This window comes from Canis aureus, chromosome 6 (genome assembly GCF_053574225.1).
Source record: "Canis aureus isolate CA01 chromosome 6, VMU_Caureus_v.1.0, whole genome shotgun sequence".
In the NCBI taxonomy this organism is placed as follows: Eukaryota; Metazoa; Chordata; class Mammalia; order Carnivora; family Canidae; genus Canis; species Canis aureus.
Window position 1 is genome coordinate 14,065,911 of NC_135616.1, and position 23,753 is coordinate 14,089,663.

General features: G+C 33.6%; 1 protein-coding gene across 3 annotated transcripts in view; it reads right to left on the bottom strand.

Annotated features, from left to right (window-relative positions):
* The window catches only part of ROCK1 (Rho associated coiled-coil containing protein kinase 1), a 138,793-nt gene that overhangs the window by 56,637 nt on the left and 58,403 nt on the right, over positions 1–23,753 (bottom strand). For all 3 annotated transcript variants that reach the window (XM_077900212.1, XM_077900211.1, XM_077900210.1), the window contains exons 5-11: positions 22,379–22,554; positions 21,465–21,549; positions 20,073–20,217; positions 19,614–19,752; positions 17,526–17,617; positions 7,725–7,884; positions 2,999–3,059 (exon numbers count right to left, since the gene is read on the bottom strand). In XM_077900212.1, the coding sequence (XP_077756338.1) occupies positions 2,999–3,059; positions 7,725–7,884; positions 17,526–17,617; positions 19,614–19,752; positions 20,073–20,217; positions 21,465–21,549; positions 22,379–22,554 (858 nt within the window). The remainder of the gene's footprint in view (positions 1–2,998; positions 3,060–7,724; positions 7,885–17,525; positions 17,618–19,613; positions 19,753–20,072; positions 20,218–21,464; positions 21,550–22,378; positions 22,555–23,753) is intronic.

Consider the following 23,753-nt stretch of genomic DNA (forward strand, 5'->3'; position numbering starts at 1 on the left):
TAAGCATTTCAAAAAGGGAAACAAGATAGTATTGGGATTTTAGAAATATCGCTTCATTAACAATAAGGTGAACAGAGTAGAGGGCTGAAAAAATCTACTCAAAGTAACCAATTAATAGGCTTTTGAGATAGTTCAGGCAAAGGAGTATATAGGTTTGATGTGAGGCAGAGGCTACAGGAATGAAGAGGAGGAAATGGATAACTGTTGTCAGTCAGAAGGTAGAATTTAGAACCTAACAACTGATTAGAAATAAGAAAAGAGATGAAACAGTGCAGCATAGGGAATATAGTCAATAATATTATAATAACAATGTATGGTGACAGTTGGTAACTGCACTTATACTGAGCATCGAGTAATACATAGAATTGTCAAGTCATTATGTTGTATACCTGAAATAATTAATGTATCATTATATGTCAACTATACTTCAATACAATTTTTTTAAAGATCAGAAAAGAAAAGAGGGGAAAAAAGGAAGAGAGGAACAATACCATACAATAAAATAGAGAACACAATAAGAACTGCTGGGGGAGGTGGTAGAGAGAAGGTAACTATGAGCTTAGCTCTGCCCTAAGTTGAGGTGCCGAAAGAAGCACAGAAGAGAAATCTAGTCAGAGAAGAGATGCAAGGTCTGGAGCTCAGAGGAGCAAGCTGCACATACGTCAGATTACTCATAGAAAATGAGCAGACAGCCAAGATCAGAATTATCTTGAGAAACATTTAACAACTAAAGGGGAAGAAGGGAAGGAGGGGAGAGAAGATGAGGAAGGGGAAAGAGATTTTGTCTTGCAAAGGAGACTGAAAATAAAATCTAAAGTGATGGGAAGAAAAACAAGGAAATAATGGGAACATGAAAGAGTTATAAAAGTTCCAAGGAAGAGGGATTAATCAGTGTTATTTGTAGCAAAAAAAAATAAGATAGGAATGAAAATTATTCATTTTGTTTGGAAATTACAAAGCTGTTCATTAGCATCTCTGCTGGAGACTTGACTTTCCTATTTATCTTTATGTTAACAGAAAGAGTAGGGACATCAAAGTACTCTACTTCCCCTGTGATCTTACCAGAGCAAAATATAAAAGGTAGCAGCAGCAGCCAGTGACAGAAACTTCTGACAATCACCACTGAACAAGATCAGCCCAAAGAAAACATGACTCCACTAAATATTTTTTAAAGTCCTATGTACTTCTAATCCTACAGATAAGTTAAGACAGTGAGAACTGGGTTATTGCAGCTCCTATTGTCATCTTCCCTAGGTTAAAGGTTCTTCAAAGATTTCTGAGCCCCTGCTATATAACTTGGCACACAGATAGCTCGAAGGAGATGAGAATTTGAAAGATGATCAAAACAGCTAACGAGTCCTCACACAGTCCACTATCTTTTTCCCCACTCTCCCTTTCAAATTGCATGTTCTCTTAATTTAAGAGTAAATGTGTCAAGAAAGAGAAGAATTACATCAGCTTTTAAAAAATGATTGCTACCTACTCCCCTCCCCCCAGTATGTAGGCTACAGTACACAGAGTTAAAAAAATGCTCCAAGGATGGACAAATAATTATTCTAATATTTTCTTTAAGTAATAAGCTCTATGTCCAACACGGGGCTTGAATTCAAAACCCCAAGACTGAAAGTCTCATGCTCTACCAATTGAGCCAGCCAAGCACCCCAATTGTGTCTAATATTTCTAGGAAAAGCCATGGTCAACTGAAAAAGACCTTCTCAAATCAAAGTAAGATTTTTTTAAACTTCTGTCTCATGAACATGAGCTATACAGACAATAGAAAGGACTCCTGTCTTTAATATTTACTTACAACAATAATTTTCAGTGGACAAATTAGATAATGCTTACTGTACTGGTTATTCTTCCATTTGCTCCCTCTCTTTTAGAGCCATGAAATCCATCCTCTGCCCTACTTTACATTGCAATCTACAGACTGCATTACCTGAGTTCTATTTCCTGTGATTTTAGGGTTAGTTATACCATATGGGAGACACCAGCAGGAAATTAGAAAGTGGGAGAAAGAAAGTATTCATTCTCCCCACCCTTTTATTGCCGTACTGTGGCAATGTTCTATATTCTATCTTCCTCTTTGATGAGGACAGCTTTTCTGAGCTGTGGTAACAATACTTGTCTCTCCTTGTCCCTCAGACTGGGGACAAGAGCTTTCCCCCATGTTGTTAATCATTGCACCCTTTATTTATTACTCCCCTTGACCCTGTTCATAGCAAGGTAAATATACCTTTAGGTAAACTCTCTTAATAAATGAACAAAATATGGTATATTCATACAATAGAATACATTCAGTATTAAAAAGGAATCAAATTCTGATATATGTTACAACATGGAGAAACCCTGAGGATATTAAGGCTCAGTGAAATAAGCCAATCACAAAAAGTCAAATTGTATGATTCCATTTACATGAGGTACTTAGAATAATCAAATTCGTAGAGACAGAAAAAGTAGGATAGTAACTCCGGACTACAGAGAGTGGAATAAAGAGTTTAATGTACACAAAACTTTAGTCTGGGATGAAGAAAAAGTTCTGGAGACAGATGGTGGTCGTTACATAACAATGTGAAGAATATTAATTCCACTGAACTGTACACTTAAAAATAGCTAAAATGGTAAATTTTATGTTATATATGTTCTATCACATACTCACAAAACTTTAGTTAAGCTTTTTGAATGTGTTATTTGTTTTCCTGTCAAGATCCTTACTGGTACATTGATTTATCATAAACTCATAATTCTAAAGATTAGGAAGACTGCCACTGACAATATATGTAGCAATTTATAGTTTACTAATTATCTCAACATAAAATATCCCATTTGATACTCAGGCAAGAAATCAAGTTGGAAGAAGACAATAGGTAAAAAGTGCTATCAAAATTTAAGTCCACTACCACACTTTCAGAAGTAACATATATTTATTTACTATTACATACACAAAATAAACCATTTACAAAACAACTTTTTAAAAAAATAATAAGAGAATACCTACCAAGCTTTTATCCACATTGGGGCTACTTCGGTTATCATTAGGATTTGCTGAAGATAAGTATCTGAGAGGAAGTTTTAAAAGTAAAAAAACCAAAAAACTCTTCAGTATTTAATAACAACCGTATATACTGCGTGTCTTTATGTTCAGTATTGTACTTTGCTATGCTTTTTAAAAATTGAATACAAGATCATAATTTTTTATTTTAGAAACATAGTATAAAAGTGATATATATTTTAAATAAAACCCCCATTTAGGTCAGAAGTGGCACTCTATAATCATATACCTTATTATTCCTGCAGCAAACATGAATATTCATACCAAGTAGGATAAATAAAAACCACTAATAGTCTCAAATTAGTTCAGATTAGGTTTTTGGCCATGAGAGCAGATTATGGCAGCTTTTGTCACCAAACAAACCACTAAAAAGTTCCAGTTTTTAGAGCTTTTTTGGTTTTATTTATCTATTAAGTAAGTTCCACTCCAAGCATGGAGCCCAACACGGCGCTTGAACTCACAACCCTGACATCACGACCTGAGCTGAAAGCAAGAGTTGGACACTTAACCAATTGAACCATCCAGGTGCCCTAGTTTATGGAGCTTTTTGGATTAGGGATTGGGGATAAGGATTTGTTAACTTCTAAAGACATGGGCACAACTTCTCTCTCTGCCCCAATTATTCTTTAGCCAAGACTGATACTGCCTTTCTGGACCAAAAAAAAAGAGCTTTTGCCTTAAGTTCGGTTAATATAACCTAAAGTTCTGGTGGTGTCCTGCTAATATTTTGAGATTCCAAGGCTTACAGGGCTCTTTAAATTCAGTAGTCAGAATTACATATAAGATAGTAGTGACTTACAGAAATCTTTTTATGGACATCTTATGAGATTATCAAACACATCTAAACAGATCATATGAAAAAAAAATTCCAAATTCTCAAATGTTATATAAAGGTAAGGGTACTAGCTAGAGGTAGAGGTAGTAGCCTCTGCTACTGATCTTGCTACTTCCCCTAACATGCTACAACTACCACCATTAATACCTCTATCATCACCACCACTATAGTCACCACCTTGGTTCATCAGGAGGACATCTTCAAAAAGATGTCAAATAGCTACTATATAGTTCATAGCTATTATAGGCAGCTGATAATGCACTACATATTCATTAATAGTTTTTTTAAAAGAAGACAAGCTCCTTTAATTGCCATTAAAAATATATAACAGTGTTCTAAAAAAAAAAAACAGGAAAATGTTAATTTTTGTTTTCCATGGAAAGCTATTCAGATTCAGTAGAGAATCAAATAATCAGGAGACAGTAATAAGCACTATATAACAGGTTTGTAGAGAAAAGGTCCCATGTAACAAATCACAAAATCTAGATTTAGTACAACTTCAATCCATTAACTACTGAGTGTCTCAGAAATTCAGTGTGAGATTCCACATCATGTAATGTAAATAAAATCATATAGCAGTACCAGTGGAATCTGAATTGGATAAGAAATCAGACCATTTGGTCTCCAAGATTTCCTCTAAATTTTATTTTATTTTTAAAGATTTTATTTATTTATTCATGAGAGACACACACACACACAGAGGCAGAGACATAGGAAGAGGGAGAAGCAGGCTCCATGCAGGGGACCTGAGACGGGACTCGATCCTGGGATTCCAGAATCATGCCCTGGGCCAAAGGCAGGCACCAAACTGCTGAGCCACCCACGCGTCCCTCTTCTAAATTTTATTTTATTTTTATTTTTTTAAAGATTTATTTATTTATTCATGAGAGACACAGACTGAGAGAGAGGCAGAGACACAGGCAGAGGGAGAAGCAGGTTCCTCACAGAGAGCCTGATGCAGGACTTGATCCCGGATCCCCTGATCACAACTTGAGCTGAAGGCAAGCGCTCAACCGCTGAGCCACCCAGGTGTCCCCCCTCTTCTAAATTTTAATATGCTATATAACTGAGGTTAATATTTGACCTCTGCAAAGTTAATAATATAACTCTCTTGAATGCAGCACTGAAAATATAAGGACATCACTTGTACACATTCATTCATTCTTCCACTTTTTATCTTCTTTTTTCTTTCAAAGTTACTGTATATATTATATTGCTGCTTTCATATAGAATCTGGTCATTTAGGTAACTTTTTGAGAGGTTTTAGATTATTACAAATAAATAAAAATAATAAGGTTTAACCTTTAAACCATTATAAATCATTCTTCATTTAGCTATATTTCAGCAATAAAGATCTCTAAAAGTATGTTTGGATTTCAGGAGTAAGAATTTCAGAAGTTTTCTATTTCATGACAGTAACTCAAAATTATACTTACACATTACCATAAGGCTAACCAGTATTTTGCTGATTCTTTAAGATAACCACACCTTCAACCATTCATGTAATAAGCAATTATAAAACAACACTATGTTATTCAATAAGGTGGTGGTACTTTAGAACAGAATACAGGGATCCCTTGGTGGCTCAGTGGTTTAGAGCCTGCCTTTGGCCCAGGGTGTGATCCTGGACTCCCGGGACTGAGTCCTGCATTGGGCTACCTGCGTGGAGCCTGCTTCTCCTCCCTCTGCCTGTGTCTCTGCCTGCCTCTGTGTGTCTGTGTGTGTCTCCCATGAATAAATAGAATCTTTCAAAAAAAAATTACCAAAAGATTTTTTTTAAAAAAAGAACAGAATACAATTTTTACTTTTGAGAAACCTGGAAATTCATTTGGGATATGCATCATATGGATGCAAGGAAAACCCAGAGAACATAATCAAGTACATGACAATGTACTACAAATAGTATATATAATGTTTATTTAATTAAAGATTACTTTTATATAGATAAACCTAAATAAAGTCATTAACTTCTATGAACAACAGAAAATCCAAAAACACTGGAGGTTGTTTATATCAACATTTCAAGTGTTTCAGAAACCAAGCCAAAGAATAATTGATAATAGAAAAAAAGAAAAAAAAAGAAAGAAATAAAGAAGTTTTTTTTTAAAAGCAAAAACCACTAGGAAACTTGTCTAAATATATATACTTCAATATAAAATAGCCACAATATTATATTCATGGGTGTTGGGGAGGGGAAGGATTAAAATACTAGACTTTTCTAAGAATCAAAAGTCAAGTACTATCTGTAGTACTTGATGCAACAAAAAGTATCCAGTACTGACTTACAACTGGATTACTGGAGAGATTTCATAAGGCAGGATTAAATTGCATTCCTGTTTTCTAAACTTGACCTGAATAGGCTCTTATAAAAAAAAGTTCACTTTTTGCTTAATTTAAAATATATCCATTCCCTCACTAGGATATGAGCATCTTAAGAGAAGGTACTAACCATATCTTATTCATCTTTCTCCCTACACCTTGGTGCTTAGCATATACCTGACAAAAAAATAAGTTGGCAAACATGATTTTTATTTTTTTAAAGATTTTATTTATTTATTAATGAGAGACACAGAGAGAGAGGCAGAGACACAGGCAGAGGGAGAAGCAGGCTCCATGCAGGGAGCCTGACATGGGACTCGATCCATGGTCTCCAGGATCATGTCCTGGGCTGAAGGCAGTGCTAAACCTCTGAGCCACCCAGGCTGTCTGGCAAACATGTTTGTTGAATGAATGAATGAATGAATGAATGCTCAGCATACTGAAATGTTAAATGTTTATATCTCAAGCCCATTTGAAGACGAAAGTTAACATCAGTTCATACAAATAACAGCTAACACTAACTGAATATTAATGTTCAGTGTTCTACTGTTTTGATTTAATTAACCCTTACAATAGTCCTATGAGACAAGTATCATCACCATCATCATCCCTATTGTTGAGGAAATGGAGGCATAAAAGTTCAAAGTTATTTGTCCAAGATCACAAGGTCTTACATGCTATAAGACACGTAAATTCATTTAGCGATTTTCTGGGGAGGAATCAATTTTTGCATTACCAAAAACTATAGGCCTTTGTAACATCAATATAATGATGATAACGCTAGAAAACTATTTGTTGTTCCAAAACATATTACAGGGGATCCCTGGGTGGCTCATGGTTTGGTGCCTGCCTTCGGCCCGGGGAGTGATCCTAGGGTCCCAGGATCGAGTCCCGCATTGGGCTCCCTGCATGGAGCCTGCTTCTCCCTCTGCCTGTCTCTCTCTCTCTGTTTATCATGAATAAATAAATAAATAATCTTTTTAAAAAATTTATTTATTCATGAGAGACAAAGAGAGAGAGAGAGAGAGAGAGAGAGAGGCAGAGACACTGGCAGAGGGAGAGGCAGGCTCCATGCAGGGAGCCTGACATGGGCCTCAATCCTGGGTCTCCAGGATCATGCCCTGAGTTGAAGGCGGCAGTAAACCGCTGAGCCATCCAGGCTGCCCTAAATAAATAATCTTAAAAAAAAAAAAAAGTATTACAAAATCAGAACTCTTTGGATAATGAGCTTAACCAAGATATTAGTATTAATAGAATTTATTAGTTGCTGTAACCTGAACATATATAACTCATTACTCGGCAAATAATTTCTGAAACACAGTATCTTGATAATGGATGAGTTTAAAAGAAATGAAATATGGAATACTACAAATATCATGCATCACTGAAAAATGGCATATTAAAATCTCTTCATATACCATTAAATGTTCTTAAAGTAATTTTGAGATATCCCTAAGAAAATAACAGACCTCAGCAAAATCAGTACCTACCCCTAAAATCAATGTTTAGCATACTTACCTACGATTGCTATAATATGTAAATCCTACAAAGGGTAACTGATTGCCAACAAAAGCTTTAGGTATGGGAAACGTTTCTTCATCTCCTTTATCTTCTTCCAAGTCATCAAAATTACTTGTATCAATGTCACTACTTAAATCAGGTACAACTGGTGCTACAGCTAAAAATGGAAACAAAATTAATAGTTCACTTCAAATTTAATATGAAAATAAAGGGAAACAAAGATTCCATACCAACGACTAAATTTCTTACATATAAGTAAGTTGCAAATCACAAATTTCATATGAGTTGAATCCTATTTTAGTTGGTTTTATCAGGATTATTACTCAACTGATATTGATAATTATAATTCTATGAAACAATTACCTTCAAAATCACCTCTATCACCTATACTTCAAGTTTAATTTGGATATTAAAAGTATTAAGGTTTGTTTTGTTATATGTCAAAATATGCACAAGCGGTTAGGACTACAGAAAAGACTTTTCAGAAACCATAGCATACTAAATTGTATTCAAAGTTGACTGGTTTCAAATACAATATTTTGTTTGTTAATCTGCTATATAGCAAACTAGAAATCAAGGTTACTTTTTTGTAGCCCTGGAGAGAACAACATTTTGGTACTGAAATTTTCCATCATTTTCTTTTCTTAATGACCAAGAGAACTGCCTGACTAGACAGTTTTAGCTTCCTAATAATACTAACTGCCTAATTTGTAAAATGAGTGGGTGTGGCAGGGGGGAGGTTTGTCTCTCCTTGTGAAGTAAATAAATCAATTGTGATCTTGGCATAAATTTTACTTTAAAACAGTGCTTCTCAATTTTAAAACAATTTTGCCCCCTGGGGGGACATCTGACAATGACTGAATACATTTTCAGATGTCATATCTGGGGGATGTGTGCTAGTGGCACCTAGTGGGTAAAGACCAGGGAGACAACTAATCATCCAAGAAAGTTCAGGACAAGCCACACAAAAAAGATTTATCTGGTTTAGTGTTCAGGCTAAAAAACCATTCTTTAAAATTATCTTATAAGATCGATTTTAAAAGAAAGCAAAGCAAGTCTGATGAATTTTTTGCTGTTTAAGATTAATCTAGTTTTTTTTTTTAAATAGATTACACACCATTTCAGAGTAGTTTTAAAATGATACAAACTCTGTCTAAATTCTGAGATACAAGTAGGGGAAATCCTAGGAGAATTATAAAAGTAATACTTCTATATTTACAGTAAGACATATAGGTTTTACAGGATACCATATAATCACATCAGAACTAATAAATAAGGATAAAAATAGCTTTACAGAATTACAACTGATATACAGACTAGTCCATTTATAAAAATTTACCTTTCCATAAGTAACTGGTAATATAGGAATCATGTTCCATAAAAAAGAATCCAGCTGATGTCATAAAAAATGGCAGACAGCTCTAAGAAGCCACTCTTTCACTGAAGTAACCATTATGCTGGCAAAAACTATCAAAAATAACCTTTTCAGAACTCTGAGATCTAAGAAAAACCTTAAAATAAGCAGGGGAATATATTTTTTGAAGATTTTATTTATTTATTCATGAGAGACACTGAAAGAGAGAGGCAGAGACATAGGCAGAGGGAGAAGCAGGCTCCATGTAGGGAGCTCAATGTGGGACTCAATCCTGGTACTCCAGGATCATGCCCTGAGCCAAGGGCAGATATGCTTAACCACTGAGCCACCCAGGCATCCCAAACGGGAATATTTAACGAAAAAAGAAGCTAGTAAATTTTGGCATTTTGGGAATTGTCACTGGCTGACCAATGACATATTAATGGAAAACAGACATCAGTGATCACACATGACAAGGAATACAGACTTTGTAAAAATAATTTGAAAAAGTCACTAAACAAATGGATGTGTAGATTCATAGGTTTCATCAGATTGGTTAGTTTGGAGCTATTATTTCTTTAAATATTTTTTCTGCCTCTTACTCTACTTTCCTGGGACTTTCATAATGTGTATGTTGGATGCTTTATGATGTCCCAAGAGTTCACTTTCTCATGTTGTTTTCTTTCTTTTCCTCCACTTGATAATACTGGTGGTCTTATTTAAGTTCACTCATTTCTCTGCCTGCTCAGATCTGCTATTGAACCCTTCTAGTACATTTGCAGTTTCAGCTATTGTACTGTTCAGTGCCTGAATTTCTATTTTGTTCATTGTTCTCTTTATTGATACATTGTATTTTTTAAGATGTACTCTGGCTTCCTTTAGTTCTTTGTCCATAGTTTCCTTTAGCTCTTTGAGCACATTTATGTCTCTTTATTTAAAGTCTGTTTAATAAATCTAATATCTGGATTCCCTCAGTGGTGTTTTCTGACATTTCCTTTGTTTTCGGTAAATAGTCCATACTTTTTCTGTTTCTTTATATGCTTTGTAATTTTTTTGGAAATGTAATTCTGGAAATCAGATTTCCCCCTTCCCAGGTTTACTAGTATTGCTTGCTGTGGACTTCAGTCATCCAAGAAGCACAATGAACTCCAAGTAAGAAAAATTCAGGTCCACACTATGACACATTATAATGAACTTTTGAAAAGACAAAGAATCTCCCCCCCACCCATAGACAAAGAATCTTGAAAGCAATAGAAAAGTGACTTGTCATATACAAGGAATTCTCATTAAGATTAAGAATCCATTTCTTTCTTTCTTTTTTTTCTTTTTTAGGTAGGATATACACCCAGTGTGGAGTCCAACACAGGACATGAACTCATGACCCTGAGATCAAGACCTGTACTGAGATCAAGTTAGATGCTTAACTGACGAGCAACCCAGGCTCCCTTTAAGTGCATTTCTAAGGAGAAACTTTGAAGGCCAGAGGCAATGGAACAACATATTTAAAGTGCTGAAACAATGGTTCACCAAGAATTCTATATCTAGCAAAATTATTTTTCAAAAATGAAGGACAAATTAAGAGATTCCCAGGTAAAGGAAAGACTAGAGACTGTTGCTAATAAACCTGTCCTATAAGAACTGTTAGTTTTAAGGTTGAAATGATAGAACACCAGACACTAACTCAAAGCTTTGTGAAGAAATAAAGGTAACTACACACGTAAATATATGAGCCAGCATTATGTATTTTTGTTTTATAAATCCACTTTTTCCCCTATATGACTTAAAAGAAATATGCATAAAATTATAATTTGTTAATGAGCACAGAAAATATAAGGATGTAATCTGTAATGATAACAAAGGAAGAAAATGGATCAGTATAGAAGCAGTTTTTGTATGCTTTTGACAGTAAATTGTATTAATTCAACCTAGATTATTATCAGTTTAGGATGTTAAATGTAGTCCCCAGGAGAGTCACTGTAAGAAAATGACTAAATAATATATAGAAAGAAACTGGAGAGGGAATCAAAAGAGTATGCTATAAAACAATCCACTCAACACAAAAGAAGGTAATAATGCAGGAATTGTGGAACAGAAAGACAACATATAGAAAACAGAACAATGGCAGAAGTGTTTATATTTAGTGTTCATTTTAAATTTAAATGAATTAAAGTCACTTATTAAAAAAGCAAAAACAGGAAGAATGGATTAATAAAACTAATTACATGGAGTATACAGAGATTCACTTTAGATCTACAGACAATAGGCTAAAAGAATGAAAGATATTCCTTGGAAAAAAGAGCTGGGATCTATACTAATATCAGACAAAACGGACTTTAAGTAAAAATTTTTTTTTTTAAAGTAAAATGGTTAAAAGAGACAACACAATACAAGAGATATGGGTGATACTACTGATAAAAAGAGTCAACTCATCAAGTTGAAACAATTATAAACATATATGCATTTACAACACAGCCCCAATATATACGTAATAAAAATGACATAAGTGGACAAACAGTTCTAAAACAATTATTGGAGTTTTCAATAACCCATTTTCAATAAATGAACAGAACATTCAAACAAAAGATGGAATAAGAAAATGCAGGATGTGAACAATATCCTAAACCAACTAGATATAACAGACATATAAAACTCACTCCACCACCAACAGCAGAATACACATTGTACATGAGACATTCTCCAGGACAAACTATATGTTAGGCCATAAAACAACTTAATAAATTTAAAGATACTGAAATCAAACTACATATCTTCTCCAGCCATGATGGAATGAAACAAGATTTCAACAATAGAAGGAAAATTGGAAGTTTCACAAATACCTGGAAAATAACATAGTCTTTGGTTTCAAATTTTTATTTAAATTCCAGTATTTTTTTAAAGTTCTTAAAAAAGAACATTTTATTTGTTTATTCATGAGAGAGAAAGAGACAGAGACACAGGCAGAGGGAGAAGCGGGCTCCATTCAGGGAGCCCGATGTGGGACTCAATCCCAAGACCCGGGGATCACGACCTGAGCTGAAGGCAGATTCTCAAACACTGAGCCACCCAGGCATCCCTCAGGTGTAAGGTTCTATTTGTTAACCTTGGCACTGGACACATGGGAATATGATTTAAGAGACTGTTCAGGTTAAAATAATCTGCATAAACATATATATATATATTTCTAAAATGTTACTGTTTTACGCTGTTATTTAACATATAATGTAGTATTAGTTGCAGAAGGAGAATTTAATGATTCATCACTTACACATAACACCCAATGCTCATCACAGTAAGTGCCCATCACCCATTTAACTTCTGACCTACCCACCCTCCTCCCCTCCAGCAACTGTCAATTTGTTCTCCATAGTTGTTTCTTGGTTTATCTCTTTTTTCTTCTATTTGTTTTGTTTCTTAAATTCCACATGAGTGAAATCACACAGTATCTGTCTTTCTCTGACTTATTTAGCTTAGCATTATACTCTTTAGCTCCAACCATGTCATTGCAAATGGCAAGATTTCATTCTTTGTTATGGCTAAGTAATACTTCACTGCATATATATACCACATCTTCCTTTATCCATTCACCAGTTGATGGACATTTCAGCAGTTTCCATAATTTGGCTAGCATTGATAATGCTGCTACCAACATCAGGGTGCATGTATCCCTTCAATTCACTATTTTTGTATCCTTTGGTAAATACCTACTAGAGCAACTGCTGAATCATAGGACAGTTCTATTTTTAACTTTTTGAGGAAACTCCATACTGTTTTCCAGAGTGGCTGTACCAGCTTGCATTCCCATCAACAACGTAAGAGGGTTTCCCTTTTTCCACACCCTTGCCAACATCTGCTGTTTCCTGTGTTGTTAATTTTAGCCATTCTGATAGGTGTCAGGTGGGGTCTCATTATAGTTTTGATTTGTATTTCCCTGATGATAGTGATATTGAGCATCTTTTCATGTGTTTGTTAGCCATCCAGATGTCTTCTTTGGAAAAACGCCTATTCATGTCTTCTGTCCATTTCTTAACCGGATTATTTATTTTTAGGGTGTTGAGTTTGGTAAGTTCTTTATGGATTTTGGATACTAACACTTTATCAGATATGTCATTTGCAAACATCTTCTCCCATTCTGAAGGTTGCCTTTTAGTTTTGTTGACTGTATCGTTCACTGTGCAGAAGGTTTTATCTTGAAGTCCCAATAGTTCATTTTTGGTTTTGTTTCCCTTGCCTCTGGAGATGTATCTAGTAAAAAGTTGCTACAGCCAATGTCAAAGAGGTGAAAACAACATATTCTTAAAAAAACCAATGAATCAAAGAAGAGATCACAAGGGAGATCAGAGAAAAATACTTTGAGAAAAATGAAAGCAACAACCAAAACTTACAGGACCAGCAAAAGTAATACTCAGAAAAATTTTAGTTGTAAAAAAATGCCTGCCTAAAAAAAGAGAGAGAGAAATCTCAAATCAATAACCCAGCAGACACCCTAAGGAACTACAAAAAGAAGAGCAAACTAAGCCCAGAGCTATAGTAAGGAAAGAAACAGTAGAGATTAGAGTGCAGATAAACAAAATATAGAATTGGAAAGTAACAGTGAAATTAACAAAACCAATAGTTCTTTTAAAAGATCAACAAAATTGGGGATCCCTGGCTGGCTCAGCGGTTTAGCGCCTGCCTTTGGCCCAGGGTGCGATCCTGGAGTCCCGGGATCGAGTCCCACGTCGGGCTCCCGGCATGGAGCCTGCTTCTCCCTCCTCTTGTGTCTCTGCCTCTCTCTCTCTCTCTCTCTCTCTCTCGAATAAATAAATAAATAAATCTTTAAAAAAAAAAAAAGATCAACAAAATTGATAAATCTTTTACTAGACTAAGGGGAAAAAAGAGAAGATACAAATAAACCAGAAATGAAAGTGAGGATATAACTACTGACCTTTTACAAATAAAAATAATAAAAGAGGGATCCCTGGGTGGCAGAGCGGTTTAGTGCCTGCCTTTGGCCCAGGGCGTGATCCTGGAGACCCAGGATCGAATCGCACGTCGGGCTCCCGGTGCATGGAGCCTGCTTCTCCCTCTGCCTGTGTCTCTGCCTCTCTCTTTCTCTCTCTCTCTGTGACTATCATAAATAAATAAATATAAAAAATAATAATAATAATAAAAGAAAAAAGTACAGGGGCATCTGGGTAGCTCAGTCAGTTGATGGAGATGGATGGTAGTGATGGTTGCACAACAATGTGAAGATGCTTAATGCCACTGAGCTATACAGTTAAAAATGGTTAAAATGGTAAATTTTATGTTATATATACTTTGCCACAAAAGAAGATAATTTTTCTTAATGTTTTTAAAACATGAACCTACCACAATACTGAGAAAGTCTAAACTTCTATGTCCCTGAAACTTGTGAGACCTCAAATTCTTTATCTATGAAGACTACACTGATAATCTCTCCCATGAGAATGCACAACTCTAAAAGGGAGGATACTAGACTTAATTAATGCAAAGAACCTGGAATACCATATATGTGCTTACAATTAATTTTGTTTGTTTTTAAATGAATGGAAAACTTATCACATGAGCTGGCAGTTACTCCTATTATCATCTTGTATCTTTTCCCACCAGCTATAGTGGATTAGGTAATCACAATATCTTATCTCAGATGAGATCATGAATGGCACAGTGTTTTGCAAATTACATTATTATACTTAACATAGTATTGTTAATAATTTTTTTGTTATATGTAATAAAAGTTACCATTTTATTTTCTCCAAAATTTAACTGCAAAGAATGTTGATTCCCTACATTTCCACTTTGTATTAATATTGGTTGGTTTTACTTAAATGGCACATGGTATTCCAGAAGATCTAAAGCTTCTGAGTCAGGAAGATCTGAATCCTGACACTGTCATCTGCAAGTAGGGTGACCTGTAGCAAGTTAGTTAGGTCTTTTCATTTCTTCCGTCTTCTTTCTTTAATCTCATTCCTGCCATTTCTTTCAATTCTATCTCAAATGAGGGAAAAAGTAATTTTACAATCTTAATTCTCTGTGTCTCTAAATTAAGAGTGAATAAGATCAGGAAGTGCATGGAAATTCTGCCACAAATCAAGCTATTTTGTACCCTGCTCCCACACCACCAAGGAACAGATGGTAAATATTAATTGCCATTGTAACTTAGAGACATGTAAGTGGTAAAGCTACTAAAAGAATTGTTATTTGGAAAAGGTAAGCAATTCTGCCAAATAAAATTAGAGAAGTTAAAAAAAATTAAGAATTGTAACTGTTACTTAATTTTTAAAAGCTTAGCAGGTCAGAGAGGTCAATTCACAATAAAAGTATTCTTGGTATTTTAGGGGTGGGAAGTGAAGAAAGGGTAGGAAGAGGGAACGGGAAGAAGAAAACAGTAAGTTCTACAGACTTCAATTTTTTCTTTCCTTCTTTTTTTAACAATAACCACAAGATAAGAGCTACTGGGATTAGGAAAAGATATCAAAATATTTATAACTATGTTAAATCTAAGTACAGTACAGCTAAGTCATAGATAATACATATTTTTAAGAGATACAGAAATATCAATAATACTAATAAAATTACCTAATTATAAAGATTCTCTAAATATAAAGTCTGTTTGATTTAAATCAATGAAGTAATTCACTTTACCTGTTTTAAAATTACTATAAAGTTATATTAAGGAGGTATAACAATATCATGAAATGCCACTGATTTAGACTCCCCAATTCCACTGGACTATAAGCTCCACAGGTAAAGAACTTTCATTGGTTTGATCACTGATATTTTCCTAGTGCCTGAAATAGAACAGTGCTCAGCATATAAGCAGGTGTTCAGTATTTGTTGACCAGGTTACCTGCTCTACTTATTGATATCAGGTTTTCAATACACCAAAGGAAATGCGTCCTCCCTACTTTTAGAGCAATTTACTCTATGGTTATTCTTTAGAGTTATTTATACATTGTTTCACTTTAAGAAAGAATTTAAACCAATACAGAAGATACTTTGCATTTTCTTCAGTCATCTTTTAAATTTTCTAAAGTTTATAATCATATTTTTACGTTTTTAGCTTTCTTCAACTTCTAAGAGCACAGCTTGAAAAAAACCCCCGTTTTTCAATGCAACCATTCATCATCTCACTCTACTCATCTCTGTCTTTGCAAGTTTCTCATTGAGTGTGAAAACAACAATCATGTCACATTTATTTATAGGGAGGAGGAAGTTCTCTTTTTTCCAGTATATAACTTAATAAAGTCTCTCCAGGTCAAACTGCTCCTGTAGTTTTTCCAGATAGCAGGTCACTCAATGTCATTTTTTGTGATTGTATAATTTCTTAATTTCCCCAAGAATTTATTTCCCCTTTTCCCTTCTCAGTCAATTGTATAGCTTGTATACAGTATATGTGCCTACCTGAAGGCAGTTTAACTGTTCCTTTAAAAATATCTGATAACTAGGATACTTCCCTGATATTGGCAAAACTATGATCTGTTTCTTCAAAATTAACAAGATTCTTTTCCCCTGAATTTTCCCACAGTCTCAACTTAGTCCTTAAATCAAATACTAAAAAAAAATTAAAAACAAAGAAAACAAATACTACATACTTAATTTATAACGATTTCTAAAACCACACAGCTGAGTTCATTTCCACTATTAAGGTTTACCACTGTTGCTACAGCAGAAAGTTAGGAACTGGTATACATTATCCTTTCTGTGAAAACAGAAAAAAATTCCTAAGATTTCAACAGGAGAAAGATGAATTCTTGGCTTCCAAATCCACAAGGGTGTTGGGCACATTTGGTACCATTATAATTTTGATTCAGCTATGTTAAGCAAAGTTTTCTATGAATCATCTTATTAACTTTTTTTGAAATAGGGAAATGTTCTAAATTGACTGAAAATAACTTCTTATACACTACATATTTTCATTTCTGAATTGCAAGCTGCAAGTCTGATGGAATCAAGTATACTGTAATTTCCTTTATCTTCATACAAATTATTCTGGTATTTATCAATAATAGAACCTTATATTTTATATTTTAAGTTTAGTATAAACAAGATAATAACTTGTCTTTCACAGGAAATATATTTTAATTACCATATATTTTAATTACCCTTTATTTATTGACTTTCCTCATAATGATATTAAAATCTAAGACAAAAGGCAATTCAACAAAGATCAACTATCAAATTATGACTGCTGAGCCCAATTCTCTCTCATGTATATTGTATTTCACCTTGGTATCTCAAATAAGATATCAGAGAAAAAGCAGTACAATTTTTCCAACATTATCAAATATTTTCTCTTTAGAGTAGAATAATATCCATAACCACCTCTGTATATTTTAATTTTCATCAAATATACACATATAGTAGCAAGGCAGTTTCAACAAACCATATTTACCACAACTACTTTCAAATATCTACTGTAATGTGCAAGAAAAAGAACTTACTGTCTCGGAGTGTCTCCCAAGCCCATTGATCATTTTTGAAGAAGAGATGTCGTTTGATTTCTTCTACACCATTTCGCCCTAATCTCACCTCTCTAAATAGAGAGGGAAAGAAAAAAGTTATTAATCATTTAAGATATTATTATAATTTGTCCGGATATATTTGTGGGCATAATCCTAAATCAGTGCCTAATAATAAAAATAGTTCTATGTCACTTTGATATTATATTGGTTGTCACTATAATTTTCAGCTTAAATAAAAAATAAGCTGAAGACAGAATACTGAAGAATTTAAAAATATATATGTGAAAAACAGACTTGTTATATACTCCATGATTTTCCTATTGACAACAAAAATCCTGATAGATCACTCACTTTGCCTCATGAGCATAATGAATAAAACACAGTGAATTTTCTTGACAGCTCTTAAATACTGTGATAGTTACACATTTTTTGCAACCAATGACTTTATTTCACACCAACAGCTAATAAAAACTCAGAAAGACATCTTAAATTTAAAATTTCCATTTTATACACTACTATAAATATTACTGATCTATCAAAAACCAATGACAACTAATTCTTGACATTACTACAAAACTGAGAGTTTTAATGGAACAAATTATGGATTCTTAGCCTTTTAGGTGAGCAGGGAGATAAATGTTTAAAAATCTGCTTTTAGTGGATTTGGAAAGGGGAACTTAGCAACTTCTGTTTTCTACTAGAGTGCTTATAAACTTAGAGTGGTTATAAAAGAATATCCTGAATTCCAAAGTTTTTCATGAGTTAAAAGAGAAATTGCTTTTGATAAAATGTGACACTTTCTGAAGAAGCTTTTATTGACTTTCCCAGACTGGATCAAGGAACCTCTCTATGGTCTTCTGGCAGACAGTACTTAACTCAGAGTACTTATCTCTGTACAGTAAACATCTCATTCACTTGTCTATTTCCGTCAAAGAGCTATGAGGTAGTGGAGAACAGTGACTGTATATCTTTTTCATTTCTATATCCCTAGCACCTAACACACAGCATAGCACTTATATTTAGAGTACATATATCGAAATGTAAAAATTTCAAAGACTACATTTCAGTCTCCAAAGGACATATGAAGGGCACTAAATTTAAATTAATTGACTGAATCTGAAATTGAAACAGATCTAAAAGTACGAGGCCTAATATTTAAATTAACAATATACAAACATAAATATTAATCTTACGTCATTTGGTTCATATTTAAATTTAAGAAGTAAACCATAAGGGTACATATATTATTTTTGTTTCTAAAACACATACATGAGTATCATTTATAAAAATGCTTACTGAATCTGAAAGACATCATACCAATGACCATCTCTAGAGAGGAGGAGGTAGAAAATACATATATCTTTATAGCATTGCACTAGTAACTTAATTTCATCAAATATATAATCATATATAATTAAATCTTTTTTCCAGTTCTATTGAGGATAAAATCTTAAGATATGCAAAGTGTATAAAGTGATATTCTGACATATGTACACACTGTGAAAAGATTCTCCCACTGAGTTAATTAACATAACACATCTATCACCTCACCTATTTACCTTTCTTTTTGGTAAGAACATTTAAATTCTACTCTTAGCAAATTTCAATTATACAATACCGAATTATCTTTAATTGCACTGATTAGAAGATACATCATTTTTCTATCACTAGGACAAAAATGCTTCCAATTAAATTAATACATGCCATTGACTGTAAGATGCACTCTAATTTTCAGAGATGCTACATCTTAAAAAAAAAAAACCCTCAGACTCAAGAAAATATAATTTTTATTTTTAACCAAGTTAAATATTTGACAATGAAATTTTTAAAAACCATCTGATCTAGCCATTACCCCATTTTCTTAGGTAAGGCAAGTGATTTGAGATCCAGAAAGCCATCCAGATTATCACAAAATATTAGACTTCACTATCACTACTGATTTGAGGAATGGCAGTACTTGTATTCCGAAAGTTCAAATACAGGAGCTTAGATATAGTCCTCAAATATTGAGCAGCAAAATGAGAATTTCCTTAGAATAAATTAAAGTTCAATGTTAAGATTATTTACCTGTCAGTAAGGAAGGCACAAATAAGATTTTTTGCTTCTTTTGATATATCATTATCATCAGGGAAAGTAAGTGAATTTTTATGGTTCATAATCTTACTGTAAGTTCCTACCAGAGAATCTGCATAAAAAGGTGTATCACCTGAAAAATTGATAGGGAAAACAAAAGCAAATAAAGTACATTAAAAAAAATCAGTTTCAAAGGAAAAGAGTCAATGTTATATGTGTAAAGATTACTATATATGCGTTAAAGACATATGCTTAATATATAAAAAAGAAATAACACATCACAAAATTGCTTTAAGCTTCTAAACAGCTTTTAAAAACACACAAAGCAGGTTTGGATCAGTTTGCTTTCTACAAACAAAACTAGTATTGCTTACTGTAATAAATATTTTATTAGAAAAAGCCAAATGGGATGAACAACTGTGTTAGAGATACACAAAATTCCCCTTTACTCACCTACAAGCATTTCATATAAAAATACCCCAACTGACCACCAGTCACATTCTCGTCCATAATAGCCATCACCACCTTGAGATTTTAATACTTCAGGGGAAATGTAATCAGGTGTTCCAACTGCTGTATCACATCGTACCATACCTTCCTAAAAAAGAGTAGCGGGTCAACTTTTGAATTAGGATACAAATATAAATTCTGAATTACTTAAAAGGTCTTTCCTAATAAAACTTGTAGGACTCTAAATCTTTGAACTATAAAATATATCAAAACCTTGTGCAAACTTGACAAAAATGAACATACAGTCTAATCACATATATACATTATATACACAGAATATTTGAAATATGTGTGTGTACTTGTGTGTATGGATGCATCAGTGATTTTTACTTTGTAATATTACTCACTAGAAAGACACACTGTCATCCAGGTGTACCAATATGACATCATAATTGCAGAGAACTAGTATATAAGCCAATGCAAACAGATTGAGGGACTGATAGGATGAATCATTCGGTAATAATATATAAATGCTGATTTAATTATTGTCTTTTTATTTTTACTAAAATAGCCATTCAATTTAACCATGCTTGAAACTTAAACAAGAATTAACTGTATAAATATAAAATGGGGAAGTAGGTGTAATGGAAAAGGGTATAATGGTACTAAGCACACTGAATATTTAATATGCATTTTAACTCACTCCAAAAATATCCCCAAAACTAAATGCAAAAACTATGCATAGCTGTTACTTATTTAAGCTGGTATTAACACAACAGAATCATAATTAAATGTTCACACAAAAGTTCTCATGTAGTGTTTTCTTCTAATCAATAATTTTCTTTTAAAAATAATAAATACAAAAAAATAATAATAAATACAACTTTTTGGCTATTGTTGTGTGGTAAGTTTCCAAGAATATAAACTGTTTCAACTTAAGCAAGTAGCATACTTGCCACTTCAGCCATAGATAACATTTATTTTGTAAATAATGAGGACCGATGGTATGTTTTAAGATTAACTCCCAAAATAAGCAGTAAGATCTTTTACATGTTAACAGAAGGCTAAGTAAAACACTAAAAAATACACATATCTCTGAAATCTAATTTTTATGAAAGTCTAATTTTAACACTAGTCTTTCATTTCTAGTCGCTAGTAGTACTATATATTACAGAGTTGTTATAAAGGATTTAACAAAGCTGGAAATTAATACCTACCTTTAAGTAGAGAGGAAAACATAAATCACTTACAAGTTACTAATAAAACATTGAAACCATGGCATCTATTTCAACAAATAACAGATCACATCAATTCTATACAAGTCCAGTTATGATTAGTACATTCTTACAGCATTTTCTAAAAAGCATCTTTCTTGAATTAACAAAATTATTTAACCTTATTCATCTTCATACAAGTACCAAAATCTGCTAACTTCAAATGTCCAGATTTATCCAGCAGCATGTTATCAGGCTTCACATCTCTGGAGGGGGGGAAAAAAGTAGAGTGTTTCTAAAACCAGTCAGACACTGATAAAAATTCTATGAGGCAGTTATTTTAGGCCCTATATCCTCACTCACTGTAGATAAAGCCATTTTTTATTCATATGTGCTCTATCCATATCTGTAAATTGTAGTTCAGCAGGGAAATTCCTTTATATATTAGTGTCTCAGAAAAAGACATTTAATATCTCTTTTTCTTTTAAATAGAGTTTAATTCTTCCAAGGGGGAAAGCAAACCATTTAAGAGAGGATAACTATAAAAAATGTAATACTCAGACATAAAAAGTAATTGAAACACACTTTTCAACTTAAGTACATAAAAAACCCCAAAACAGGGTTCTAATCACTTTCATTTTTGTATCCCAGGCACTTAGCACAGCAACTGCATGGGATTCAAGTGGTATTGGCAAAACAGATGAAACTGTTCTAACAAATAAATATGATCTATTCACTAACTAAAAGCAAACTGATCTGTATATTAAAAACTTTGCATACAAAAACTAATCAAAAGCAAATTAGTTTATTAAAAAATGAACATACTTCAGAAAACCAACTTACAATTTTTATTTTTCAGAACACCAAATAAAAGCTATGTAATTGGATTAAGAGACATTAAAGGATACATTTATATCAACATTACATTGAAATAATAAAACTATGAATTTCAAAGTTCTAAATTCTAAAATACCACTTATGTCACATGAAGAAGAATAGGTGGATTTTGAGTAGGATACCAATCAAATAAAGCTTAAGTACTTTTCAGCTTCCCCCTTCAATAAATGAAAACATTTAAAACATTTTTATCTTTACCTATGAATGAAACCCATGGAATGGATTGCATCCAACGCAAGTACTACTTCTGCAGTATAGAATCGTGCCCATTTTTCAGGCACATCATAGTTGCTCATTAAATTTACAAGATCTCCACCAGGCATGTATTCCATCACCATGTAGAGATAACGATCATCTTGGAATGCATAAAAAAGCTATACAAAGACACACAAGAAATCATTAACATTAAGCAACATTGCTTCATTTAAAAAATGACAAAAATACTAACATAAGATTTTATTAAATTAATGAAATTGCAGTAATTACAGTACTCTTAAAACACACAAACATAAATACTACAAAGGCCCTTGCATACACAAAGGAACGATGGTTATTTCCAAGGAGTTAGATGGAACTTTTTTCTCTATGTGTTGCTATACTAATTCAATTTTTACAGTGAGAATTTTTTAAAATTACAATAGTTTCAATAAAGAATATACAAATCTCCTAAGCAAAGAAATATCATGATTCTGATATAATGTGCTTTTGTGAGGTCTACTGTTAAATTTTATCAATACCACAATTCTCAAGAAGTCTGAAAAACTGGACTATAGGCTCAGCTGTCCAATAGCCACGGGACTGGGTAATTTATTTAACCTCCCTAAATCCCGATCACTAAAATCCCTTCCAGAAAAATGTAAGGGACTATAGCTTGTTTGACTTTTATACCTGCTGCTAAGTCAAAGTCTGGACGTAGTAGTGCCAGTTTGCAAATGCTTAAAAATGTCAAATTGAGGAATTTTAAGAGTCCCCCTTAAAATTTCTTGCAGAGCTGGTTTGGTGGTCACATATTCTTTCTATCTTGGAGGATGTGGAGAAAGGGGAACCCTCCTGCACTGTTGGTGGTAATGTGAACTGGTGCAGCCACTCTGGAAAACTGTGTGGAGGTTCCTCAAAGAGTTAAAAATAGATCTGCCCTACGACCCAGCAATCGCACTGCTGGGGATTTACCCCAAAGATACAGATGCAATGAAACGCCAGGACACCTGCACCCCGATGTTTATAGCAACAATGTCCACAATAGCCAAACTGTGGAAGGAGCCTCAGTGTCCATCGAAAGATGAATGGATAAAGAAGATTTGGTTTATGTATACAATGGAATATTACTCAGCCATTAGAAACGACGAATACCCACCATTTGCTTCGATGTGGATAGAACTGGAGGGTATTATGCTGAGTGAAAGAAGTCAATTGGAGAAGGACAAACATTATATGGTCTCATTCATTTGGGGAATATAAAAAATGGTGAAAGGAAATAAAGGGGAAAGGAGAAAAAATGAGTGGGAAATATCAGAAAGGGAGACAGAACATGATAGACTCCTAACTCTGGGAAACGAACTAGGGGTGGTGGAAG